Source organism: Danio aesculapii, chromosome 2 (genome assembly GCF_903798145.1).
Source record: "Danio aesculapii chromosome 2, fDanAes4.1, whole genome shotgun sequence".
In the NCBI taxonomy this organism is placed as follows: domain Eukaryota; kingdom Metazoa; phylum Chordata; class Actinopteri; order Cypriniformes; family Danionidae; genus Danio; species Danio aesculapii.
In genome coordinates this window covers 6,638,626-6,660,660 of record NC_079436.1, presented here as the reverse complement: position 1 = coordinate 6,660,660, position 22,035 = coordinate 6,638,626, and the positions used below count along the sequence as shown (strand labels likewise).

General features: G+C 35.3%; 2 protein-coding genes across 2 annotated transcripts in view; one reads left to right on the top strand and one right to left on the bottom strand.

Moving 5' to 3' along the window:
• Window positions 1-11,664, bottom strand: part of ak5 (adenylate kinase 5) — a 224,670-nt gene extending 213,006 nt beyond the window's left edge. The window contains exons 1-3 of the mRNA XM_056471784.1: window positions 11,341-11,664; window positions 6,325-6,511; window positions 5,800-5,967 (exon numbers count right to left, since the gene is read on the bottom strand). Of these exons, the coding sequence (XP_056327759.1) occupies window positions 5,800-5,967; window positions 6,325-6,511; window positions 11,341-11,400 (415 nt within the window). The 5' untranslated portion in view covers window positions 11,401-11,664. The remainder of the gene's footprint in view (window positions 1-5,799; window positions 5,968-6,324; window positions 6,512-11,340) is intronic.
• Window positions 11,665-12,476: 812 nt separating this feature from the next.
• The window catches only part of pigk (phosphatidylinositol glycan anchor biosynthesis, class K), a 76,893-nt gene continuing 67,334 nt past the window's right edge, over window positions 12,477-22,035 (top strand). The window contains exons 1-6 of the mRNA XM_056471771.1: window positions 12,477-12,617; window positions 13,546-13,599; window positions 15,289-15,380; window positions 19,541-19,676; window positions 21,166-21,277; window positions 21,354-21,450. Of these exons, the coding sequence (XP_056327746.1) occupies window positions 12,534-12,617; window positions 13,546-13,599; window positions 15,289-15,380; window positions 19,541-19,676; window positions 21,166-21,277; window positions 21,354-21,450 (575 nt within the window). The 5' untranslated portion in view covers window positions 12,477-12,533. The remainder of the gene's footprint in view (window positions 12,618-13,545; window positions 13,600-15,288; window positions 15,381-19,540; window positions 19,677-21,165; window positions 21,278-21,353; window positions 21,451-22,035) is intronic.

The window sequence follows — 22,035 nt, the reverse complement described above, 5'->3', positions numbered from 1 at the left end:
ATACACTCACCGGCCATTTTATTAGGTACACCTTACTAGTACCGGGTTGGACCCAATTTTGCTTTTAGAACTGCCTTAATCCTTCGTGGTATAGATTCAACAAGGTACTGGAAATATTCCTCAGAGATTTTGGTCCATATTGACATGATAGCATCACACAGTTGCTGCAGATTTGTTGGCTGCACATCCATGATGTGAATCTCTCGTTCTACTATATCCCAAAGGTGCTCTATTGGATTGAGCCCTGGTGACTGTGGAGGCCAATTGAGTACAGTGAACTCATTGTCATGTTCAAGAAACCAGTCTGACAGGATTCACGCTTTATGACATGGCACGTTATGCTGCCAGAAGTATCCATCAGAAGATGGGTACACAGTGGTCATAAAGAGATGGACATGGTCATCAACAATACTCAGGTAGGCTGTGGTGTTGACACTACGTTAAATTTGTACTAATGGGACCAAAGTGTGCCAAGAAAATATCCTCCACATCATTACACCACCACCACCACCACCACCAGCCTGATCCGTTGATACAAGGCAGGATGGATCCATGCTTTCATGTTGTTGATGCCAAATTCTGACCCTACTATCCGAATGTCATAGCAGAAATCGAGACTCATCAGACCAGGCAACATTTTTCCAAACTTCTATTGTCAAATTTTGGTAAGCCTGTGTGAATTGTAGCCTCAGTTTCCTGCTCCTAGCTGATAGAAGTGGCACCCGGTGTGGTCTTCTGCTGCTGTAGCCCATCGGCCTAAAGGTTCGACATATTGTGCTCTTCTGCATACCTCGGTTGCAACGAATGGTTATTTGAGTTACTGTTGCCTTTCTATCAGCTCCAACCAGTATGGCCATTCTCCTCTGATCTCTGCCATCAACAAAGCATTTGCGCCCACAGAACTGCCACTCGCTGGATATTTTCTTTTTTTTTGGATCATTCTCTGTAAACCCTACAGATGGTTGTGTGTGAAAATCCCAGTAGATCAGCAGTTTCTGAAATACTCAGACCAGCCCATCTGGCATCAACAACCATGCGACGTTCAAAGTCACTTAAATCACCTTTCTTCCCCATTCTGATGCTCAGTTTGAACTGCAGAAGATCATCTTGACCATGTCTATTTGCCTAAAAGTGTTGAGTTGTTGCCATGTGATTGGCTGTTTAGAAATTTGCGTTTACAAGCAGCTGGAAAGGTGTTCCTAATAAAGTGGCCGGTGAGTGAAAATTTCCTTTAATCCATACATGTACACATAATAAATGTCTATAAAATCACTTTTTAATAAGACATGTGATACTTTTTTTTTGTTTTTAACACGTGTTTCGAAATCTAAGAAAAATAAAACCTAAATCATACATTTAATCCAGAGTTTTCTTTTAAAACGTCATGTGCGCAATGAATCTGGGATGTTTGAGGCTGCGGAGGGTCTACTGGTTGTATACTTCATTACCTGGGAAACGAAGAATGCATTTTGAGGCTGCATTTGAAGGAGCCTTCAAATTTTTTTTTAATGAGACAGTCTTCATCGCCCCGCGATGATGCAGTGCCCTTCAAATGCATCCTTGGGAGGATGCAGCCTCTAAAATGAGACACAGCTTATGTGTGCTGAATTATTTTGTAATATCATTGTCAGCTAGACAGCAGCAAATTTAATATGTAAATAAATTATATGAACATGTTGATTTTTATTTGTCTTAGATTTTCATGCATAAACAACAACTTTAGTTCATGAAAAAACTTAAGTATTTACGTTTATTGTAAAAAATGCTGCAGGGTTCCACACAATTCCTTCATGTTGTTCCAACACAAATCACTTGTACCAAAAAAAACTTAAGAATTGTGTTGATTCAGTGCATTTTAAATAAGTAAAAAAAAAGCAAAAATAATTATTTTGAGAGTTCCTTTTACACATTTTCTGTGTAGTACAGATATCTAAACATTAGACTATCATCAACAGGTATAGGCATTCTGACAGAAAATACAATTATTCTGACTTGAGCTGATATACTGAATCAACCAACTCACATCTTTTTTTTTCTCCATGTTGATATTAAAGTCATCTGATGCTGCTTGACATTTTATCTCTATCTGAAACCATTTCAACCGCAATACCTGCTCATTAAAGCCTTCACCAAGTTATTTTTAGAACAGGCATGTAAAGGTATTGGATGTGGATGCGTGCAATCTCTCTGTGCTCTGCTCAGTCATGTGGCGATGATGGCGTATAGTTCATTCATTCATTCATTCATTAATTTTCCTTCAGCTTAATCTGTATTTCAGGGGTCGCCACAATGGAATGAACCAACTATTCCGGCATATGTTTTACACAGCGGATGCCCTTCCAGCCACAACCGAGAATTGGGAAACACCCATACACTCTCGCACTCATACACTACGGACAATTAGTTTATTCAATTCTTCTATAGCGCATGTCTTTAGACTGTGGAAACCGGAGCACCCGGAGGAAACCCATGTGAACACGGGGAGAACATGCAAACTCTACACAGAAATGCCAACTGACCTAGCTGTGACTCAAACCAGTGACCTTCTTGCTGTAAGGCGACAGTGCTAACCACTGAGATACCATACCACCTGGCATAAAGTTAAAATAAAAAACATAAAAAGTGGGGGGACACAATCAGGATTTTGAAAAGTGTGGAGTGATGTGTTCCTCCTGTCCCCATTGGTTGTTACGCTCATAACAAAATATGCAATGCTTGCTCCAACAGTGCTAAAAACACATTCAACTAAACTTAAGAGTAGAGGGATTTGCAGGATGTAGCTGTTTAAGAAAGATAAGATAGTGTAATTGGATTCAATTGCTGGAAAACAGAAAATTAAAAGACAAAAGGGTCACTGATAAATATATGAAAAACTCAGACCAGCAATTCTGTCCATAAAATACTTCAGAAAATGTTTGCATAATGTTTAAGATGGGACTATATTATCGTTATATAATATATTATAGTATAGAGTCACAAGGAAAAAAAAAACTAGAGACAATAGAGAAGCCTTTGGCTATATTGCTAGCCACATGGTAAGTGTGTTCAAAAAACAGCATTAAAAACAGGAATGCATTTTAAGTTATAATAAATCTTTACTGAACTTTACTGCCATTTTTGAGCAATAATTACATCCTTGCTACATCAAAGTATTAAATGATTTTTCTTCTTAAAAAAATAACCTTAAGCTTTTATTATTAGTATTTTTTATATACAGATTCAAGTGTATTGTATGTAGGGCTGCATGATACTAGGTAAATATACAATAAATGATATTGCTGTTGAGTATTGCGATATCTGTATTTCTTAGAATACAACATTTCCCAGCTCGCAGACTTTTCCTGATCCAGTATAATGTACGTTTTGAGTTCAATTTAAAAAGTCTTAAGAAATGTGTTCTTTTAAATTAATAAACAAGTCATAATAAAAATAGTGCAACCCTAATTTTATGTTTGGGAAATGCACCAGCCTGGTGTACCACAGTACGATGAATTGTTAGGGAAAAGAATGATGCAGTGATGAGTGTTTCCCAAAACCATACTTTCTCTGTCACAGATCCATCGTTTGAACCATGTTAGTTATAACATAAAACATCCATAATGATGCTCGAAACAGTGTGGAGTAACCACTTTTCAGAGAAAATCCCCATAACTTTTTTGTGTAAATAGTTTTTTGCATGCACACTCAATAAATAGCCTAGGCTACTATAAATTAAAACCATTAACGTAACCTATATATTTTTGTTTTCATGAGCTTTGGAGATGTAAAGTAGATTCCGCTTTCCATAGGTCACCTATAGCTTTCATCATGAGCCACGGCTGCATTCAAAATGGCATAAATGGTTTCAAAGTGCACAACGAAAAAACTAAATTGTCAGTATGAAGATCGCTCAAATTGAACTGTAAAAAATACTTTAAAAGCAAACTACACATGAGAGAGATGGCTTTAATTGTTTTTATTATTTTTTTATCATTCCGAGTTTAAATGTTGAAACGTTAAATAAATAAATAAGGCTTATGGGGGAAAACTGGGAATAGAACATGACGCAATTTGCGAATGTTCGTTGGAACAATGGATTTGAATAACACCAAATCAACGAACTATGTTTGGTAACGATGGAACTAGTATTGTGCCTAGTATTTGATCACACACAATCTTTAGACTTTGGGTCTGGGTCTAGATGGGTCAAAAACTTGTATAATGTTTAAGACGGCACTTTGTAATCTGATCCACAAGGAAAAACAAGAGAACAATAGAGAAGCCTCAGGCTATTGCTAGCCACATGGTGAGTGTGTTCAAAAGAACAGCATTTAAAAAAAGAAATGTATTTTAAATTCTAATAAATCTTAAACTTTACTGCCATTCTAATCAATAATTGCATCCTAGCTGAATAAAATTATTAAATTATTTAGCTTTCTACTTAAGAAAATAATCCCAAACTTTTTTTATTTCTACCTTTTGATATACAGATTCAAGATTGAAGTGTATTGTATGTAGAGCTGCATGATACTGGGATAATATGCAATAAGCATTGCTGTTGAGCACTGCAATATCAATATTTGTTGGGATACAACATTCCCCAGATCCTGATCTAGTATAATGTAAATAAAATAATAAATCATTCAAAAAGTAATTTATTGACTACAGCTGCTGACAAAATCTCCCAACCCATGCTCATTCTGAAAACGTACCGCTAAATGCCGTACATTTCTGGAGAGCAACAAAAACGTCCCAGATGGTACGTTTTTTTGCAGTTTGTTTTCGCGAATACACCACAGGCCACTGTGTATGCTTTAAGAGCCTAAAATTTATCTTGCGAGTGCCATTTGCACCTGCTGTTCTCATGTAAATCCACCAGTTGCCACTGTCTACTGACTGAATGACTGACTGACCGATCAACTGACCATCCGTCCCCTTCTCTAAACCCAACCAATAGTGTTTTCAAAAGCACTGATTAACCCGCTCACCCATTTCTCTAAACCCAACCGACAGTTTAAAAAAGCGATCCAGAAAAAGAAGAGACCTCACCTGATTTTTACCACGTTTTCAACATTCTCACCCTGTTATTTACTTGTTTATTTTATTTTTTGGCTTCTGTTTTTGTCTTACCTGCTTTCTGGAACCGTTCTTTGCCAGACTTGAACCCCGCTATCATGGTCAACTTCTCTCTAAGTCTGATGACAAACATGGCAAGCTACTAGACAAACTGGTAACAGTAGAAAAGCCGTCCATACGGAGGTAAGCGGTCAGCTGGTAAGCGCAAAAAGGAATGGCATCATACCGCTCAGTAGCTTTCGTTTTAAAGTTTGTTCGTTCATTTTTAATTCACAATCTCCAGAAATGTATATGGTGGTACACTTTCAGAATGAGCATATGTTGAAATATCCATGTTTATTGCACAAAGCAATCATCAGGACCCAGAATTATTGCCTTATTTTGTATAGTTGCATTCTATTGATCTCTCTTTACTGATGCTGTACTTTTTTTGTTGTTGTTGTTAACTTCTATTCATTGAATACCCCAGTTTAAAGAGACTGCAGGGGAGGGGGGTGAGGTAGTTGAATTGATTCATGTCATTATATTGTTGTCAGCCTGTATGCTTTGTTAAAAAAAAATAAAGAAATTTATTATAATTATTATTATTATTAAAGTAATTATTGCATATTGCATATAAAATTTCCCCAATTACAATAATTTCTCGGTATATTGTGCAGCCCTAATTGTATGTACTCAAAAAGAAACAGCCTGTTTATCTCCATATGCCTAGTATTTGATCACACACGCAATCTTTGGACTTACCTATAATGAGGATGACTTTGGGTCTGGGTCGAGATGGGTCAAAAACTTCATATTCCTCTATGAGCTCTGCTGTCTCAGACAAATCTGAGTCACTCTCGATAGAAAACTGATTGATGGGTGGGAGGCGCTCGTACCGCCGATAAGGAAAGTTGGGACTGTCAGGGAGAACTGCATGAAAGAATGCAAACAGTTAGTCCTAACCATAAATAACATGTCAAAGGAAAGCTCAACACTGGGTTATTAATAAAAGAATGGGCTTTATTTAGATTACGTATTACTGTTGAGGGACTTTGCATTGATTTGCCTTTTTGCTTTGCCCTGAGGTGGGTAGAACAACATTACCCAGCACAAAGACGGGAAAACCCCTGCCGATGGTTGTTATGCTCCAACACCAAATACTGAATAATGAGTCTGCTGTGTGCTTTACAGCTGCACAGCAGTTTGTGGCTTGTTCTAGTTTGCATGAATTTCGGCATCGCCTACAACTTGGAGCTGCTTCGGGTGATGGCAACACCTCCTACTCACCATTTCGGAAAAAGGATCGGCGTGACTGTCCACCATTGAGAGGCGGTAATGACTTCTTCTCCTGCCCGACGAACGTGTCCCACCGGACTTTGTCAGTCCCACCAAGATCCCTCACCTTCTTAAGGCATGTCTCTAGATATTCTAAAGGGTCATCTGGCCGGTAGTACATCAGACCAGTCAGGAGACTCTGTGAAACAGGGACAGATCAGAAAGACCATCATAAGTAGTACTGGTCATTACAGTAACTTGCTTTGACTTTCTAACAATATTTGACTCTTTATTCTCTCTATTCATATGTAAGTGTGTGTGTATTTATTTAAAGATATATAAATCCATTTTTCCAATCATCAAAAATCCAAAAATGTAAAGAATTAACTACATTTCACTATATTCACTACATTCAAATCAAAAACTTGTATTTTAATTTCTAATACTGTTTCAAAATGTGCTTGCTTTTATTTGTATTTGAGACTAAATAAATATTGCAGCCTTGGCGAGCAAAACACACTTATTTTTGTACAAATTGACACAAATATTTGTCAGGATTTTTGGAGCAGATACAAAAGTACTGATTCCTCATCATGGTAATCGGTCGATACCAAGTACCGATTCTGATGCTTCAAGGTTTATATAACTTAAACATTGCATAAAGCACATTTTCCCTTTAAGTACATTAGGCATGGGATGATAACCGGTTTGAATGAATACTGCGATTTGAAAAAGTTTTTAAAACAGCCAAAGTTTTCTGTTGTATCATTCCTAAGGTATTTTTTTGTCTGTTTTTTTTTTTACATGTTTTTCACAACTATTTTATTTCATTTTTGGGGGGGCAACAGTACATCAAGCAAAAAAGGAACCTCCTCATCAAAAGCTACTGCTCCAAAATATTTTAAATGTTTCTTAAAATAAATTATATAGTGTTCAATGGGGGTTCAATTGTTGTTTAATACCCAGACATTCACGGGTGCTTTCACACCTAGACTTTTGTTTCAGAACCTGGCACGTTTCCCCAGTTAGCGTGGTTCGTTTGGCATATGTGAATCCAGCAATCGCGTTCGGATCCACGCCAAAACAACTGGTCCGAGATCGCCTGAATGAGGTGGTCTTGACTCGATTGAAACGGACTCTAGTGTGTGAAAGAACTCAAATGTCAAAGTGAAAGCATGCTGAAAATATTACAGAGTGCTGTTTATCAGTTAGGAAAATTGGCAGAACTGAGGTCTTAGTTTATCTGTTATTTCTCTCTATAATGTAAAGAGTAATGAAGTTTGCCCTGCGCGCTCGCGGTTTTTTCAAAAAACTTCTTTGGTGCGTTAATCTTGTCAATACTATTGTTCAAAAAGGTCATGATTCACACTCATCAAATTACTGCTTCGTACAGTTTTTATTTTACATTTGTTCTATTTTACACAGTGAGGAAGGCATTGTAAATGTAAAATAAAAACAGCATGAAGCAATTATTTGATGAGTGCAAATCATCTCTATAATGTAAAGCCTATAATGCATAATTCAAAGCAATGCTATGTATGAGAACGTTTTACCTCTGATTTATATTTGGCGGTGATGTCTGTGGGTGTTCCCATTCAAAATTAAAGTGCACCTTTTCACTTATAATGTCTTGTTGCTCATTGCCGTAAATTAAAATAAGGACGCATGAGAGCTTAGCAGGACTCTTCAAAATACACTGTGAAACTCTGACAAATATGAGGTGCGTTTACTCGCACGTCACTTGTTTTAGCAATTTTGGTCCATTTAGAAACTTTGCCACGTGTACATACATTGTAACAATTTCAATCCCTGTTTCGTAACAAAACAATCAATCTACAGGTGTGAAGGCACCCTAAAAAGAACTTATTTTGGAGCAGTAATCACAATACCGTGATACCGTGAAACCGTGATATTTTTATCCAATGCCCATGCACTAAAGTACATACTTAAGTGAAGATTTCTCCTTTCCTAAAAGAATAAATGAAGGATGTTGTATATAATCCCTTAAACACATCTGTTATAACCATCCAGTGAGGAGAAGTCATGGTCAAAAACAGCTTTACAGAAAATAATAGATTAAACAGATAAAAAATTAGGTAAGAAAAATGACTGACAACGCAATTTGGAAACGCTGCAAATGACGGAAGAATAATTCATCATGCCTCAATGAAGAAAAAGTTTGGAGTGCATTTTTGATGCTTAAAAAGTTGAAATGCATCTTCCTTTGCTTGTAAACCAGTAAACTAACACTTACTATTGTTTCATGTGATCGACCAGATAAACAAGTACCAATCCAGTCATAAAATGTGTCGATACCGATCTCTGGCCAATCGGAGCATCCCTAATATATCATAATTCAGCTGCGAGAGGGAAGCATATATTTTGCAGTGTGAAGCAGTTTAAAACAAAAAAAAAAATCAAAGTTTTACAAAATAATTATAATGCATAACAGTTTTTGACAACTTTGGCACCCACAGAACATAAAAAAATAAAAATGATTCATTTTTAGAACTATTTACAATTAACCAACATGAAAATAAAAAATTATAAAAGAAAAAAAATGTCACAACTGAATATACAGGGAGCTGCACGTTGGTGCAGTGGGTAGCACGTTCGTCTCACAGCAAGGAGTTTGCTGGTTTGGGTCAGTTGGCGTTTCTGTGTGGAGTTTGCATGTTCTCCCCGTGGGTTTTCTCTGGGTGCTCCGGTTTCCCCCACAAGTCCAAAAGCATGTGATATGTGAATTGGGTAAATGTCTATAGTGTTTGTGTGTGAATGAGTGTGTATGGATGTTTCCCAGTGATGGATTGCAGCTGGAAGGGCATCCGCTGCATAAAACATATGCTGGATAAGTTGGTGGTTCATTCTGCTGTGGCAACCCCAGATTAATAAAGGGACTAAGCCGAAAAGAAAATAAATGAATGAATGAATATACAGGGTTCATACACATTTTTACTACAAAAAATTCCATGACATTTCCAGGACGTTCTAGTCAATTTTCATGACCTAATGTTTCATGTAATGTCTACATATATGTAGTAAATCTCAAGAAACGTTTTTTACAGCATATCATAAAACATGCAATAGTTTCAATTTATTTTTATATCTATGTAAAAAATAGATGATGCTTACACAGCACTAGTAATGAGAGAGCATGTTATTGGCCAAAAGAAAAGAAGTAAAAACAACTAACCTCCATTCAAATATACAGATATTTGTCAAGCTAATTTTAGATAATCTTAATAGTTTGTTAAACCAGTAATAGTAGGTAAAGCTACTTCTATTATAAAGCCGCGATCACACTACACTTTTCTCCCCATAGACTTCCATTCATAGGCATGCAAATGCGACAGACCAGAAACGCAAGCACGCCCGGCAAGTTTCGCATTTCACTGCATTCAAAAGTTCAAGCTTGGTGAATTCTTACCTGCGAAATCACATCAGGTGATTGTGTGAGCCCAATAGAAGATCATTTAAAATAAGAAATTTAAAATATGGAGCAAATCGTTCACTTTTATTATTGTCTAATCATATTGTTTAACTCCGCCCCTTTTCGCAGCACCGTACGACAGAATTTTGCAAGCACAAGCTGTGTGACCGCTCCTTAAGTCACTTTGGACAACAATGTCAGCTAAATGACTAAATGTAAATGTAATTTCCATGACTTTTCCAAAACCTTGTGGGTTTTTCTGTTTTTCCATAACTTTTTCAGGCCTGGAAAATGGCATGTCCAAATTCCATGACTTTTCCAGGTTTTCCATGACCGTATGAACCCTGAATAAAGTAATTAAATATACAGTTGCAATCAGAATTATTAAACCCCCTTTTATTTTATTTTTTTTATATTTCCCAACTGATGTTTAACAGAGCAAGGAAATTTTCACAGTATGTCTGATAATATTTTTTTCTTCTGGAATAAGTCTTATTTGTTTTATTTCGGCAAGAATAAAATCAGTTTTTAATTTTTTAAAAATCATTTTAAGGTCAAAATTATTAGCCCCTTTAAGGTATATATTTTTTTCCTGATAGTCTACAGAACAAACCATCATTATACAATAACTTGCCTAATTACCCTAAACTGCCTAGTTAACCTAAGTAACCTAGTTAAGCCTTTAAATGTCACTTTAAACTGTATAAAAGTGTCTTTAAAAATATCTAGTCAAATATTATGTACTGTCATCATGGCAAAGATAAAATAAATCAGTTATTAGAGATGAGTTATTAAAACTATTATGTTTAGAAATGTGTTGAAAAAAATCTTCTCTTTTTTAAACAGAAATAGGGGAAAAAATAAACAGGAGAGCTTATAATTCAGGTGGGCTAATAATTCTGACCTCAACTGTACATGAACTTAAAATATACATATTAAATATTTAATTAAAAATAAATATAATTTATATTTTCAAATAAATACCCTATAATGCAAATCACCAAAATCAAACAGGATGGTCAGAAGTTTCACCACAATCTAGAAATAAGACAAAAACTGCACTAACTGGACAGAACAAACTGTTTTCACTCTGGTATTATTGTATAAGGCTACTGTTCATTAAACAATTGTAAAATAATAACACGTCGCTGTCAAATTCAGTAGAAACCAGCTATTACATAAGCAGTTATAACCTGTTATTTCCTTCAAGACCTGGCTTTGATCAGCGTAACAGCACGCCTACCGTGTAAACAACGAAGGACGACGACTTCCATAATTTCAGACACGATTTTCAGCTTTGAGAGTAAAACGCAAATAATAAGCGAATTATATTTATTAAAACGCAACGTAATGAGCAGCATTGAACATTTACATAAATCATCAATTTAATCACAACTTAAAAAGACATTTCGATTCAACAATGCATGATTTCTGATTCAGATATCCGGCTGCAATAGGCTATATCAGCAAATCAATATTTGCCAATGTCATAATCCTATGCAAATATTATCTTCATATCTTAGCTCATTACTAACGGCTCTGTGTAAGGTCTTTCGTTTTTTTTAACCAAAAGCAAAAGTTCACAGACAAGAGCTCACCTCAAAGAGTTGAGGTATCTCCCTTCTGGAGAGATATTCCTTGGCATCGTTGGTGTTCATGTCTTCCTCAGGGAAAAGTATCGACACCGAGTGTAGAAACTGAACGGTCTCTTGCAGGTTTCACGAATCCGTTGTCGCGAATCCTCTAAACCCTACTAAAGTGGATGGATAAATGCAGCTACACTTTCAGTATATCGTTGTGCATGTTAGCTGGCAGTGCCGACCTCTCCCTCCTGCTCAGTATCTCACTTCAGTGTTTAAAACCGCCAACTCAAGGCGATACACCTGCGCGCTGATGGAGGGAGCGACTGTGTGAGCAGCTGATGCGAGTCCTGCTGGAGACTGATGCGCGCCTTTCAGAGGAAACTAGAGCACTTTATTGAGAGTTGTTGAGATAAAGTCACTTAAAACTTGGGTTTTACATATGATGATGATGATGATGATGATGATGATGATGATGATAATAATAATAATAATATTAATAATAATAATAAAATTATGCAATTAGAAAACATCTAAACAAAACTTGAATGTGTTCATTACATAATACATATATTTTCATAGACATAGTCTACCCTATTATATAAATGGAGTATTACTTTTTATTTTTTATTCTTTGTGTATTGGTAATATTTAATTTATATATATATATATATATATATATATATATATATATATATATATATATATATATATATATATATATATATATATATATATATATATATATATATATATATATATATATAACAAGCATCATATAATAAACATTTTATTTAACATTTAAAATCTTTAATCTAAACTTATATGCATACTTTAATAATAATAACAATAATAAACAACAACAACAATAGTAGCAATAATAATAATAATAATAATAATAATAATAATAATAATAATAATAATAATAATAATAATAATAATACAAGGCTTATAATAAGAAGCTAAATCTCTATTATGGAGTAACCTATATACAGTATATTAACACTCCGAAATAATTTCCGGAGTAATATATATGCACTATACATCCATTTTACAGATTAATTATGTTGTTTATTGTTATCTTATTCAAGTATTTGAATAGAGACAAACCTTTTACTTTGAAGTTAGGACTTTTACTCAAACCGGAAGTTTTGCTCTTCCTGGTTGTCATCGCAAATCTACACTGTCACTTGTATTGGTGACGAACGATAATGGATTATTACAGTTTATTTACAATATATTCATGCCTTCTTTTGTTTGTTTCCATACCATGTGCATACAGTAATTATGTTGAGGTGAGTGTCTTTGTTAATAGCTGTTATAAAAGCTGCTTATAAACACACTGAGTGAGTGAGCGAGCAGTGAAGCTATCGGCAGTAATATTCAATCTCTGCAGAAATGTTTCTTTTATAATATTACATTATTTTATGTTGGCGTCGATTCTGATTTAATTCAAACATACAATGACCTTAGACAGTTAGTTCGTAGGCAGTTTACAATATATTGCTATTATTATGTCGCTAGATTGTTATTAACAGCATGTCTTGGCACAATAGACATCAATTATTTACAATCAACGATAGTCAAATTATTCAGATTCTAACAAAGCACTATTTGTCACATAACACTTGCAATATTTTCGCTATATTGTCTCGATATGTATTTGAAATCTTCAAAGTATGTTTACAAATGCTTACTTGGTTATAGTATACAGTATGAAAACAAATTACTTTTAATTATAATTAAATATTTTACAACATTTTCAGATGATTGTGAATTGCAAATAACACGTAGTGAATTGTCTGAACACAATACGTTTAGTACACGCACAGAGAGATCTATCTATCTATCTGTCTGTCTATCTACTCTATCTATCTATCTATCTGTCTGTCTGTCTGTCTGTCTGTCTGTCTGTCCGTCCGTCCGTCCGTCCGTCCGTCCGTCCGTCCGTCCGTCTATCAGGGGTGTCCAAAGTCGGTCTTGGGGGGCCAGTGTCCTGCTGAGTTTAGCTCCAACTTGCTTCAACACACCTGCCAGAAAGTTTCTAGTATATCTAGTAAGAGCTTGATTGCCTGGTTCAAGTGTGTTTGATTAGGGTTGGAGCTAAACTCTCCAGGACACCGGCCCTCCTGGACCGAGTTTTGACACCCCCGATCTGCATGTACTTATTGCTGAGTGGTTCGATTGTACACTATTAACTGTGCAATTGTTCTTTTTGTCTAGACCAAAGCTGGACAGTTTTTTGGCAGTGGACACACTAACAACTGGGCAGTACTGGTAAGCTTGATATTGGAATATTTTTTATGCATTATTACGACAAGCACATTTTATATGCAAATAGCCTTTAATTGTTTGACATTGTAAGCTCCAGAACTATAAAAAATAGGGCTTATGATATTTTTCCTCTTGGTGGTGATTTACTGGCCATGAATTACTGTAGGAAATGAAGGGCCTGGTTTACAGTGCAAATTAATGTGAGAGCACAATCTCATAAAAGGAGTTATTAGTATGAAGTTTTGTGGGTGATGTAACCGGTGGTCAAATTAAAAACCATAGATAGCCGTATCATTTCAAAGCTAATGTGTAAATACCAAGTGGTAAAGTTTTTGTCTGAAAGAGAAACTCCTACAAATGAATGTGTAATAAGACCAGCTGCAAAAGTAAATTTGATAACGTCTTTTTCATTGCTAACGTTTTACTTTATGCCTTAAGCCAATTCTGATAATAGTTAGTTATAATGCTGTCAAACGAATAATCACAATTATTCACATCCAAAATAAAAGTTAATATTTACAAAATATATTTGTGCATAATGTGTAAATTTTCATTCATTCATTTCATTTTCGGCTCAGTACCTTTATTAATCTGGGACTGCCACAGTGGTATGAACCGCCAACTTATCCAACATAGGTTTCGCTGGGAAATGTGTAAATTGTTGTGCATATAAATACATGCATGGTTATATTGCATAAAATATGTTTATGTACAATACCAGTCAAAAGTTTGGGATCAGATTTTTAATTTTTTTAATAATAAATTTTATTTAATAATTTAAATAAAATTATTCTGTTCATCAAGGTGGCATTTATTAAATATTTATTTATTTCTTATTGTATGTAGTTTCAAATTAAAATTATTACTCCTGTCATGATAGTTTTTAATTACTATTACTATTTATATTACCATTAATAATAATAATAATAATAATAATAATAATAATAATAATAATTAATATTAGAGTGATTTCTGAAGGATCACGTGACTCTGAAGACTGGAGTAATGAAACTGAAAATTCATCTTTAAAATCACTGAAATATATTACTAAATGAAATTAAAAACTTTTGAACAGTTATTTTATAGTGCAATAACATTTTACAATTTGTACTGTATTTTTGATTAAATAAATGCAGCCATGGTCAGCAGGAGAAGCTTATTTTAAAACATTTAAAAATCCTACTCACCCCAAACTTTTGACCAGTAATATATATTTCTATAATAATATTTATATATAATACAAATTAAATATAAATATATTTGTTTTGTATATTTTTGCAATTTATGGACAGTCTGTGTATTTATACATCTATACATAAGTATAAACAGACATACACATATCATTTTTATATACAAACTTTTATCTTGGATGCGATTAATTGCTTGACAGCACTAGTTGGCTGGTTGGTTGGTTAGTTAGTTAGTAGTTAGCTGGTTTATCTCACATAGGCTTGTAGATTGTAAAAGTTAAAATTGGCTGAGGTTCTCTATTAGGCCTTGGGCCTTTGTACTGCTTTATTAATAATATATACATGTAGAAATAATAATAAAGAATGGTACAGTAATAGCATGTTAACATCACTAATATTATTACAATTATTACCAACATTATTTCACTCATTTAGAGCTAAATCTCCACGAACATTTAATTGCTTGTTTTTTTTGTTTGTTTATTTGTTTGTTTCTCTTTAGGTCTGCACTTCTAGATTCTGGTTTAATTATCGGCATGTGGCGAACACGCTGTCAGTTTACAGAAGTGTTAAGAGACTGGGCATTCCAGACAGGTAAACTTTGTCATTTACATAATATTTACTTTAGAGTTTCTTCCTTATGTTTAAAAACCAAAACAGCAAAGACAATTTTACACTGAGAGTGATAAGCTACTCTATGTTGCTTAAAAAAAAAAAAAAAAAAGCATGTTTTTTTTTTTTTGTTGTTTTTTTTTTCCTTCCATCTAATGTTCGTTTTCTTCCCTGTTCTGAAAATCTGTGTAAAAACAGAAGAGAAAAAAGAAAAATGTGCTTTGGACTAAATACACTCAAATATGCAATCTGAAGATATTTAAACGTGCATATATTATGAGCCGATGAGTGCTCATCTGGTCTAATTTGTCAATCATGATACGTTATCATAAATCTGGTTGTCGATGTTCTGTCTTCACCTTTTTGTTCGGTTACATTTAGTGATGGGAAAAAACAATTAACCAATTGCTTTGCAAAATATTTTGTTTCGAAGTCTTTAGAACCCCATGTGCTATACACTGAAAAAAAATTATTCAAAGATGATTCCTTGGATTTACTCAATTTTTTTTACATTAAGTGGTTGTTAACAATTTATTTGGGGTGAATTTAAACAAACAAATTAAGTTGAACATTGCTCAATTTAATTTGTTTGTTTAAATTCAACACAAATAAATTGTTTGCAACAGTTTTGCATGCAACACTTTTTTCAGTGTAGGGACACCTGGTGGTCAAAACAAAAATGCAACCACAACATGCATTAGAATAGTTTTTTAAATAGAATGCAAACTTTGAACTGAAAGTATAACCCATAAATGCATTCAGTCTATCATCTAATATCATTAAATATTAACTGTCTGCATAATGTGTCCTTTAATACATTTTCAAGGCTTAAATATTGTTTGTTCTGTGGTGTGCTCTGCTAAACAGGCCAGCAAGAGACTATTAATTCATCTGATTCCTTTTTAATGTTGTGCATGCCTCACTAAAACACCCACAAATTAGTAAAACTGATCCGAGATGATTTGTCAGTGATTTGCTACTACTTGAAGGCAAACTGAGTGAAACCGCACGATTCATGTGGATTTTATATTACGCAGATTACTCCCCAGTGGAGGACCATTTAATTTTTAAAATGTTTTGAACTATTATGACTTAACGTTTCCCCGTTTACTGAAATCCCATGGTCTTGATCAATGCTCAGAAACACTGATTTGAAACAAAGGATTCATAGGGGATTTAAAACTTCATGAAGCAGTTATCACTAGTTATATAAGCAGCTGAGAGAAACATTTTAAGAGATAATAACAGAAGAAGCCAAATAGAGATATTATTACAACGGTATATGTTCTGAATGTCTGCCCATTATATAATCAATCTACAGCCGCTAAATGCGGGTAGATTCTGTCTTTCTGTATGGCCGACACTCCCTCTAGCCCAGGGATGGGCAAACTCGATCCTGGAGGGCCGGTGTCCTGCATAGTTTTGCACCAACCCTAATCAAACACACCTGCTTGTAGCTTTCTAGTGATCTTGAAGACACTAATTAGGGTGTTCAGGTGTGTTTGATTAGTGTTGGAGCAAAACTCTGCAGGGACACCGGCCCTCAAGGATCGAGTTTGCCCATGCCTGCACTAGCCACTTTGGCTGATTAAAAATAATTTTCCCGGATAATAATTCTTTAAAGCAGGGTTCAACAATAAGGATGGTCCAATATGCATGCAACGGTGATCTTAGAATTGAGAAGCAACACGACTGACAAAAATAAATGCGTATGCGCGATCAATAGAAAGCAGGTAAAAACCGAATGAGAGGATAATCACTCGTGCTAACAGCTGAGGTGATGCGCGCGACTGTTTCCTTGCGTGAAAGCAACTGTGTCTGAAAACACAACTGATGTGATTGGTTCTCTTTCAAATACTAGACAAAAAGTGATGAACATGGACCCACAGTCTTGCTGCTTTTTTAAAAGGTCCAGATTTGTCTTTTTGTAAGAAGCAACGGTTGCTTTCACTTTAACCATTCTTTGAACAGATTATTTGTGGCTCTAATGTTAACCGTGTGTGTTTAATCATCCTTTCATTATCACACGGTATGTTTTTACCTGCTTTCTTTTGCGTTAATGTGGTTTAATTATCATTTTTTACAATAACATTGCTTTAATGGGAGATTAACTCCCCATTTATGTGTAGTAACTGGTGATCTGGGACCTTTAGCCAGGACAGATTACTTTGCATATGTTTTGTTAAATAAAATGTTTAGTATACAGCTATATTTTGCTTGTTTTGACACATAATTAATTGTTTATGTTTGGTGTGGTCAGAGATAAATTTATAAAATCCTTCATTTTGAGCTCTGAGATTATGTGAAATAAAAACTAATTGTAATACTATGAAACCATGACCCATTTGCTCATGATTATTGAGTAGGCTCATACACGACACACAAAAAGTGAAATGAATAAGGAGGCATGTGGAAATAACTCTAAATCTAAATCAATTAATTTTAGCATGTCAAAGTAATATTTATGTGTATAAAATATATTTTCCCAACAATAAAACTGTGGCTAGTGAAAATGGTGAGTGGCTAGTAATGTTGGAAAACTACTAGCCACAGTGGCTCGTGATCAAAAAAGTTAATGTCAAGCCCTGCTGCACAGTGTATTTTTTCAGCATTGGCAGGGCTTGACATTAACTTTTTTGATCACCAGCCATTCGTCTAGTAGTTTTTCAATATTACTAGCCACTCACCATTTTCACTAGCCACAATTTTATTGTTGGGAAAATATATTATGCGTTTCTACTGCCAAAAAGGGTACCAATTGTGGGCGTGGTGTACGACAGAAAGTTTCAGTCGACGTCATTCTCGCTGGAGGAAATGTCAATGTAAAGCCGTACGGGTCACTCACGTCATATGAGAAGCACTTCTCACAAAACAGATGCTTTATACACATAAATACTGGTGTATAAATGCTTATTACTAACCTTTCTATCAACATGATTTGATTATAACTGCAGATCAACGACTACTGTAATGTATATTACAGTACTATATGTAACGTCTGCAATTATATAAAATAAATAAATAAAAGCAACATATATGAACACATACACACACTTGCAGTTTCTGATATGTTACCAATTACAGAAAAACTACACATACATTTAGTCCTTATTTGGATTCAAAAACAACACAAAATATAGCCCACAGTCAGTGCAAACCTCTCATCTGTATCTTTAATCTTCATGTAACCTCTGTTAGAGAGTAATTCCCTCATTCCGAGTTCATAATAGTCCAAAAGGTGATGATAATAGTTAAACATTTTTTAGGTTGCTGAAAGAATCATTTACTCCTATGTTTTTTCCAGCTTCTCCTTTGTGTTTTTGCACTTCACTCGCGTTTGTAAATTTCTGAAAGGGTCGGATGTCAGAAGCACTTCAGTAATCACGCGCAAGTTATTATCATCAGCTCAAGAAATTAGTTATTTCAAATATAGATGCACGGCGAGCTCTCTGGAGAAAGTGAAACCGCTGATGCTTTAGACGGCCTTGTAAACAACTATAGGTCACAGGGTAGATTCTGCTCTTCTTCTTGGCTTTGTGGCTGTTCATCAACACGAAGACAAGGTTTGTTTAAGCTTGGGTCGACAATGGATCATTATTATATGTATATATTATTACGGTGTAACGTCTCGGCTGTGTATTTAAAAATGGCGCTTAATTGTTTTCATTCTCTTCTGCGCACACACTAGTGATGTTTCTCTGTAAACCAATAGCGTTCAGCTGCATGTCTAGCTCCGCCCTTTTGGTACCCTTTTGCTGTGCTAGGTATCCTTCTGAAAGGGTATCTAAAACGTGGTACAGTTCGGTTCGCTTTTAGGTACCTTTTGACAGTAGAAACTGCCATAAAAGCATACTATACCGTACCGTACCACTCAATGGAAATGGGCCATTCAACTCACCTTCTGATTCATGATTTAATTGTGTAAATCTGTTGGTTATAATCAATTTTCCATGCTGGCATTTTTATTATAGTCACACATTATTTATGCTTATAATTCGTTTATTATAAGTGATTTTCCCACTGCTTTTCCGTTATTTATGCTTTGTACATTTTTGTGATACTTGCAGGGATACTTGTGTCTCTATCCACAGTGAAAGTCAACCTGTCTGCTCTGATTAAATGTGTTTACTCTGCTTTCTCAGTCACATTGTTCTGATGCTAGCCGATGATATGGCCTGTAACTATAGAAACCCCAAACCAGCTACTGTGTTTAGCCATAAGAACATGGAGCTCAATGTGTATGGAGACGACGTGGAGGTGGATTACCGCGGATATGAGGTGAAGCTGCATTTGGTTTTAAAATAATAGTAGTGATAATGAATGTTAAAGGCTTGTCTTGAACCGTTCATTTCAGGTTTTAAACTTGATGAAAAAAGTTCCAAATGAAGTCAAGGGAAAATTAATCACTAATAAACACTCATCGGCCACTTTATTAGGTACACCTGTCCAACTGCTTTTTTACGCGAATTTCTAATCACCTAAACATATGGCTGCAACTCAATGCATTTTGCCATTTAGACATGGTCAAGATGATCTGCTGCAGTTCAAACCGAGCATCAGAATGGAGAAGAAAGGTGATTTAAATGACTTTGAATGTGGCATGGTTGTTTGTGGCAGATGGGCTGGGCATTTCAGAATCTACTGATCTACTGGAATTTTCATGCACAGCCATCTTTAGGGTTTACAGAGAATGGTCCGAAAAAAAAATAATCCAGACTGATTAAAAGGCAACAGTAACTCAAATAACCACTCGTTACAACCGAGGTATGTGCAAATCATCTCAGACTGGTTTCTTGAACATGACAATGAGTTCACTGTACTCAAATGCAAATGGCCTACACAGATACTAGATCTCAATCCAATAGAGGACCTTTGGGTTGTGGTGGAAAAGGAGATTCGCATTATGGATGTGCAGCCGACAAATCTGCAGCAACTGTGTGATGCTATCATGTCAATACGGACCAAAATCTCTAAGGAATATTTCCAGTACCTTGTTGAATCTGCCAGAAAGGATTAAGGCAGTTCTCAAGGCAAAAGGGGGTCCAACCTGGTATTAGTAAGGTGTACCTAATAAAGTGGCCAGTGAGTGTATACCTATAAGCACCAGCAGGGGTCAAATTTACCTGCTATATAATGTCTGTATTTATGCACTGCTTGTTTAAACTTGCTCAGCAATGACTTACACTTTTACTGTTGCTGAATTAGTGGTTATAATAAATAGATAAAGTCATATTGAGCACAAGAAGGACATTTGTTGAGCTATTAGAACTACACAAAGCCATGATGATAATGAGTCTGATGGTGTGGAAATAAATTATGCGCCCAGGTCACATCAGTATCTGACAGCTGATCCAGAGCCTTCGAGACACAACGTATGATCAAATTTAGATGTTTTAGCCAACTCATGAATGTGATGTTATTGAAGACATAACTAATTAGCATAACTAACCAGCATAACTAATTTCTAATAATTGATTTCTTTTATCTTTGCCGTGATGACAGTTAATAATATTTGACTAGATATTTTTCAAGACACTTCTATACAGCTTAAAGTGACATTTAAAGGCTTAACTAGGTTAATTAGGTTAACTAGGCAGGTTAGGGTAATAAGGCAAGTTATTGTATAATGATGGTTTGTTCTGTAGACTATCGAAGACAAGGTTTGTTTAAGCTCGGGTCAACCGTGGATCATTATTAGCCGCCTTAGCAGCCTTCGCCTTAGCAGCCTTTTGTGATAATTGTTTATTGGTTTCTTTTCATTTTGCAGGTTACAGTTGAGAACTTCCTGCGTGTCCTAACAGGGCGTCTCCCTCCCAGTACCCCTCGATCCAAACGTCTGCTGTCAGACGACCGCAGTAACATTCTCATCTACCTGACAGGTCAGACTGATAACATGCTCATTACAGGCATTTTTAAGTCATCCCTTTTTCTGAATCCCATTTTTCTTTTTCACAGGTCATGGTGGAAACGGCTTCCTGAAGTTCCAGGATTCTGAGGAGATCAGCAACATGGAGCTGGCTGATGCTTTTGAGCAGATGTGGCAAAAGAGGCGGTAAGAGAGCTGTAGTGGGCATGCAGCAACTTTTACATATTTGTTATGATTTAATTGACATATAGGCTATTTCACTGTGATGATGTCATTGGCCCATGAACATTTCATAACTGTAACAACTGTAACCAGAGGCAATTCAATCCTATCTTAACGGTAAAACAGTTGTCAACATTATTTATTAATATGTGGACCTTTTTGGAAGCTATGGAAATTAAAAAATCTAAAACAGGAAATACTTTTAGTACCACCATTAATCTTTACATCTCAAAAAAACTATCTATACTCAGGTTTCACCACACACAGTGTCAATATTGTGGTGACAGGGCTCAAAAAAGCACACAAACATTTTCCTATCAATTCTATCTATCGTAATATGTAATTATCACAATACATGTCCTAGGGTCCAGATTACAATTGAATGGTTGCATTTTGCTAACTTTTCCTGCCAGTGTGTTGGTGCATTGCTGATTTCTAGAGTTGTCTGAGAAATCTATTCTGCATCGATTCTGAGATTTTTTTAAAAAGCATCAATATTCTCTCTTAAGTCGAGACTGAGATTAAGTTTTTAATAGCATCATTAACAAT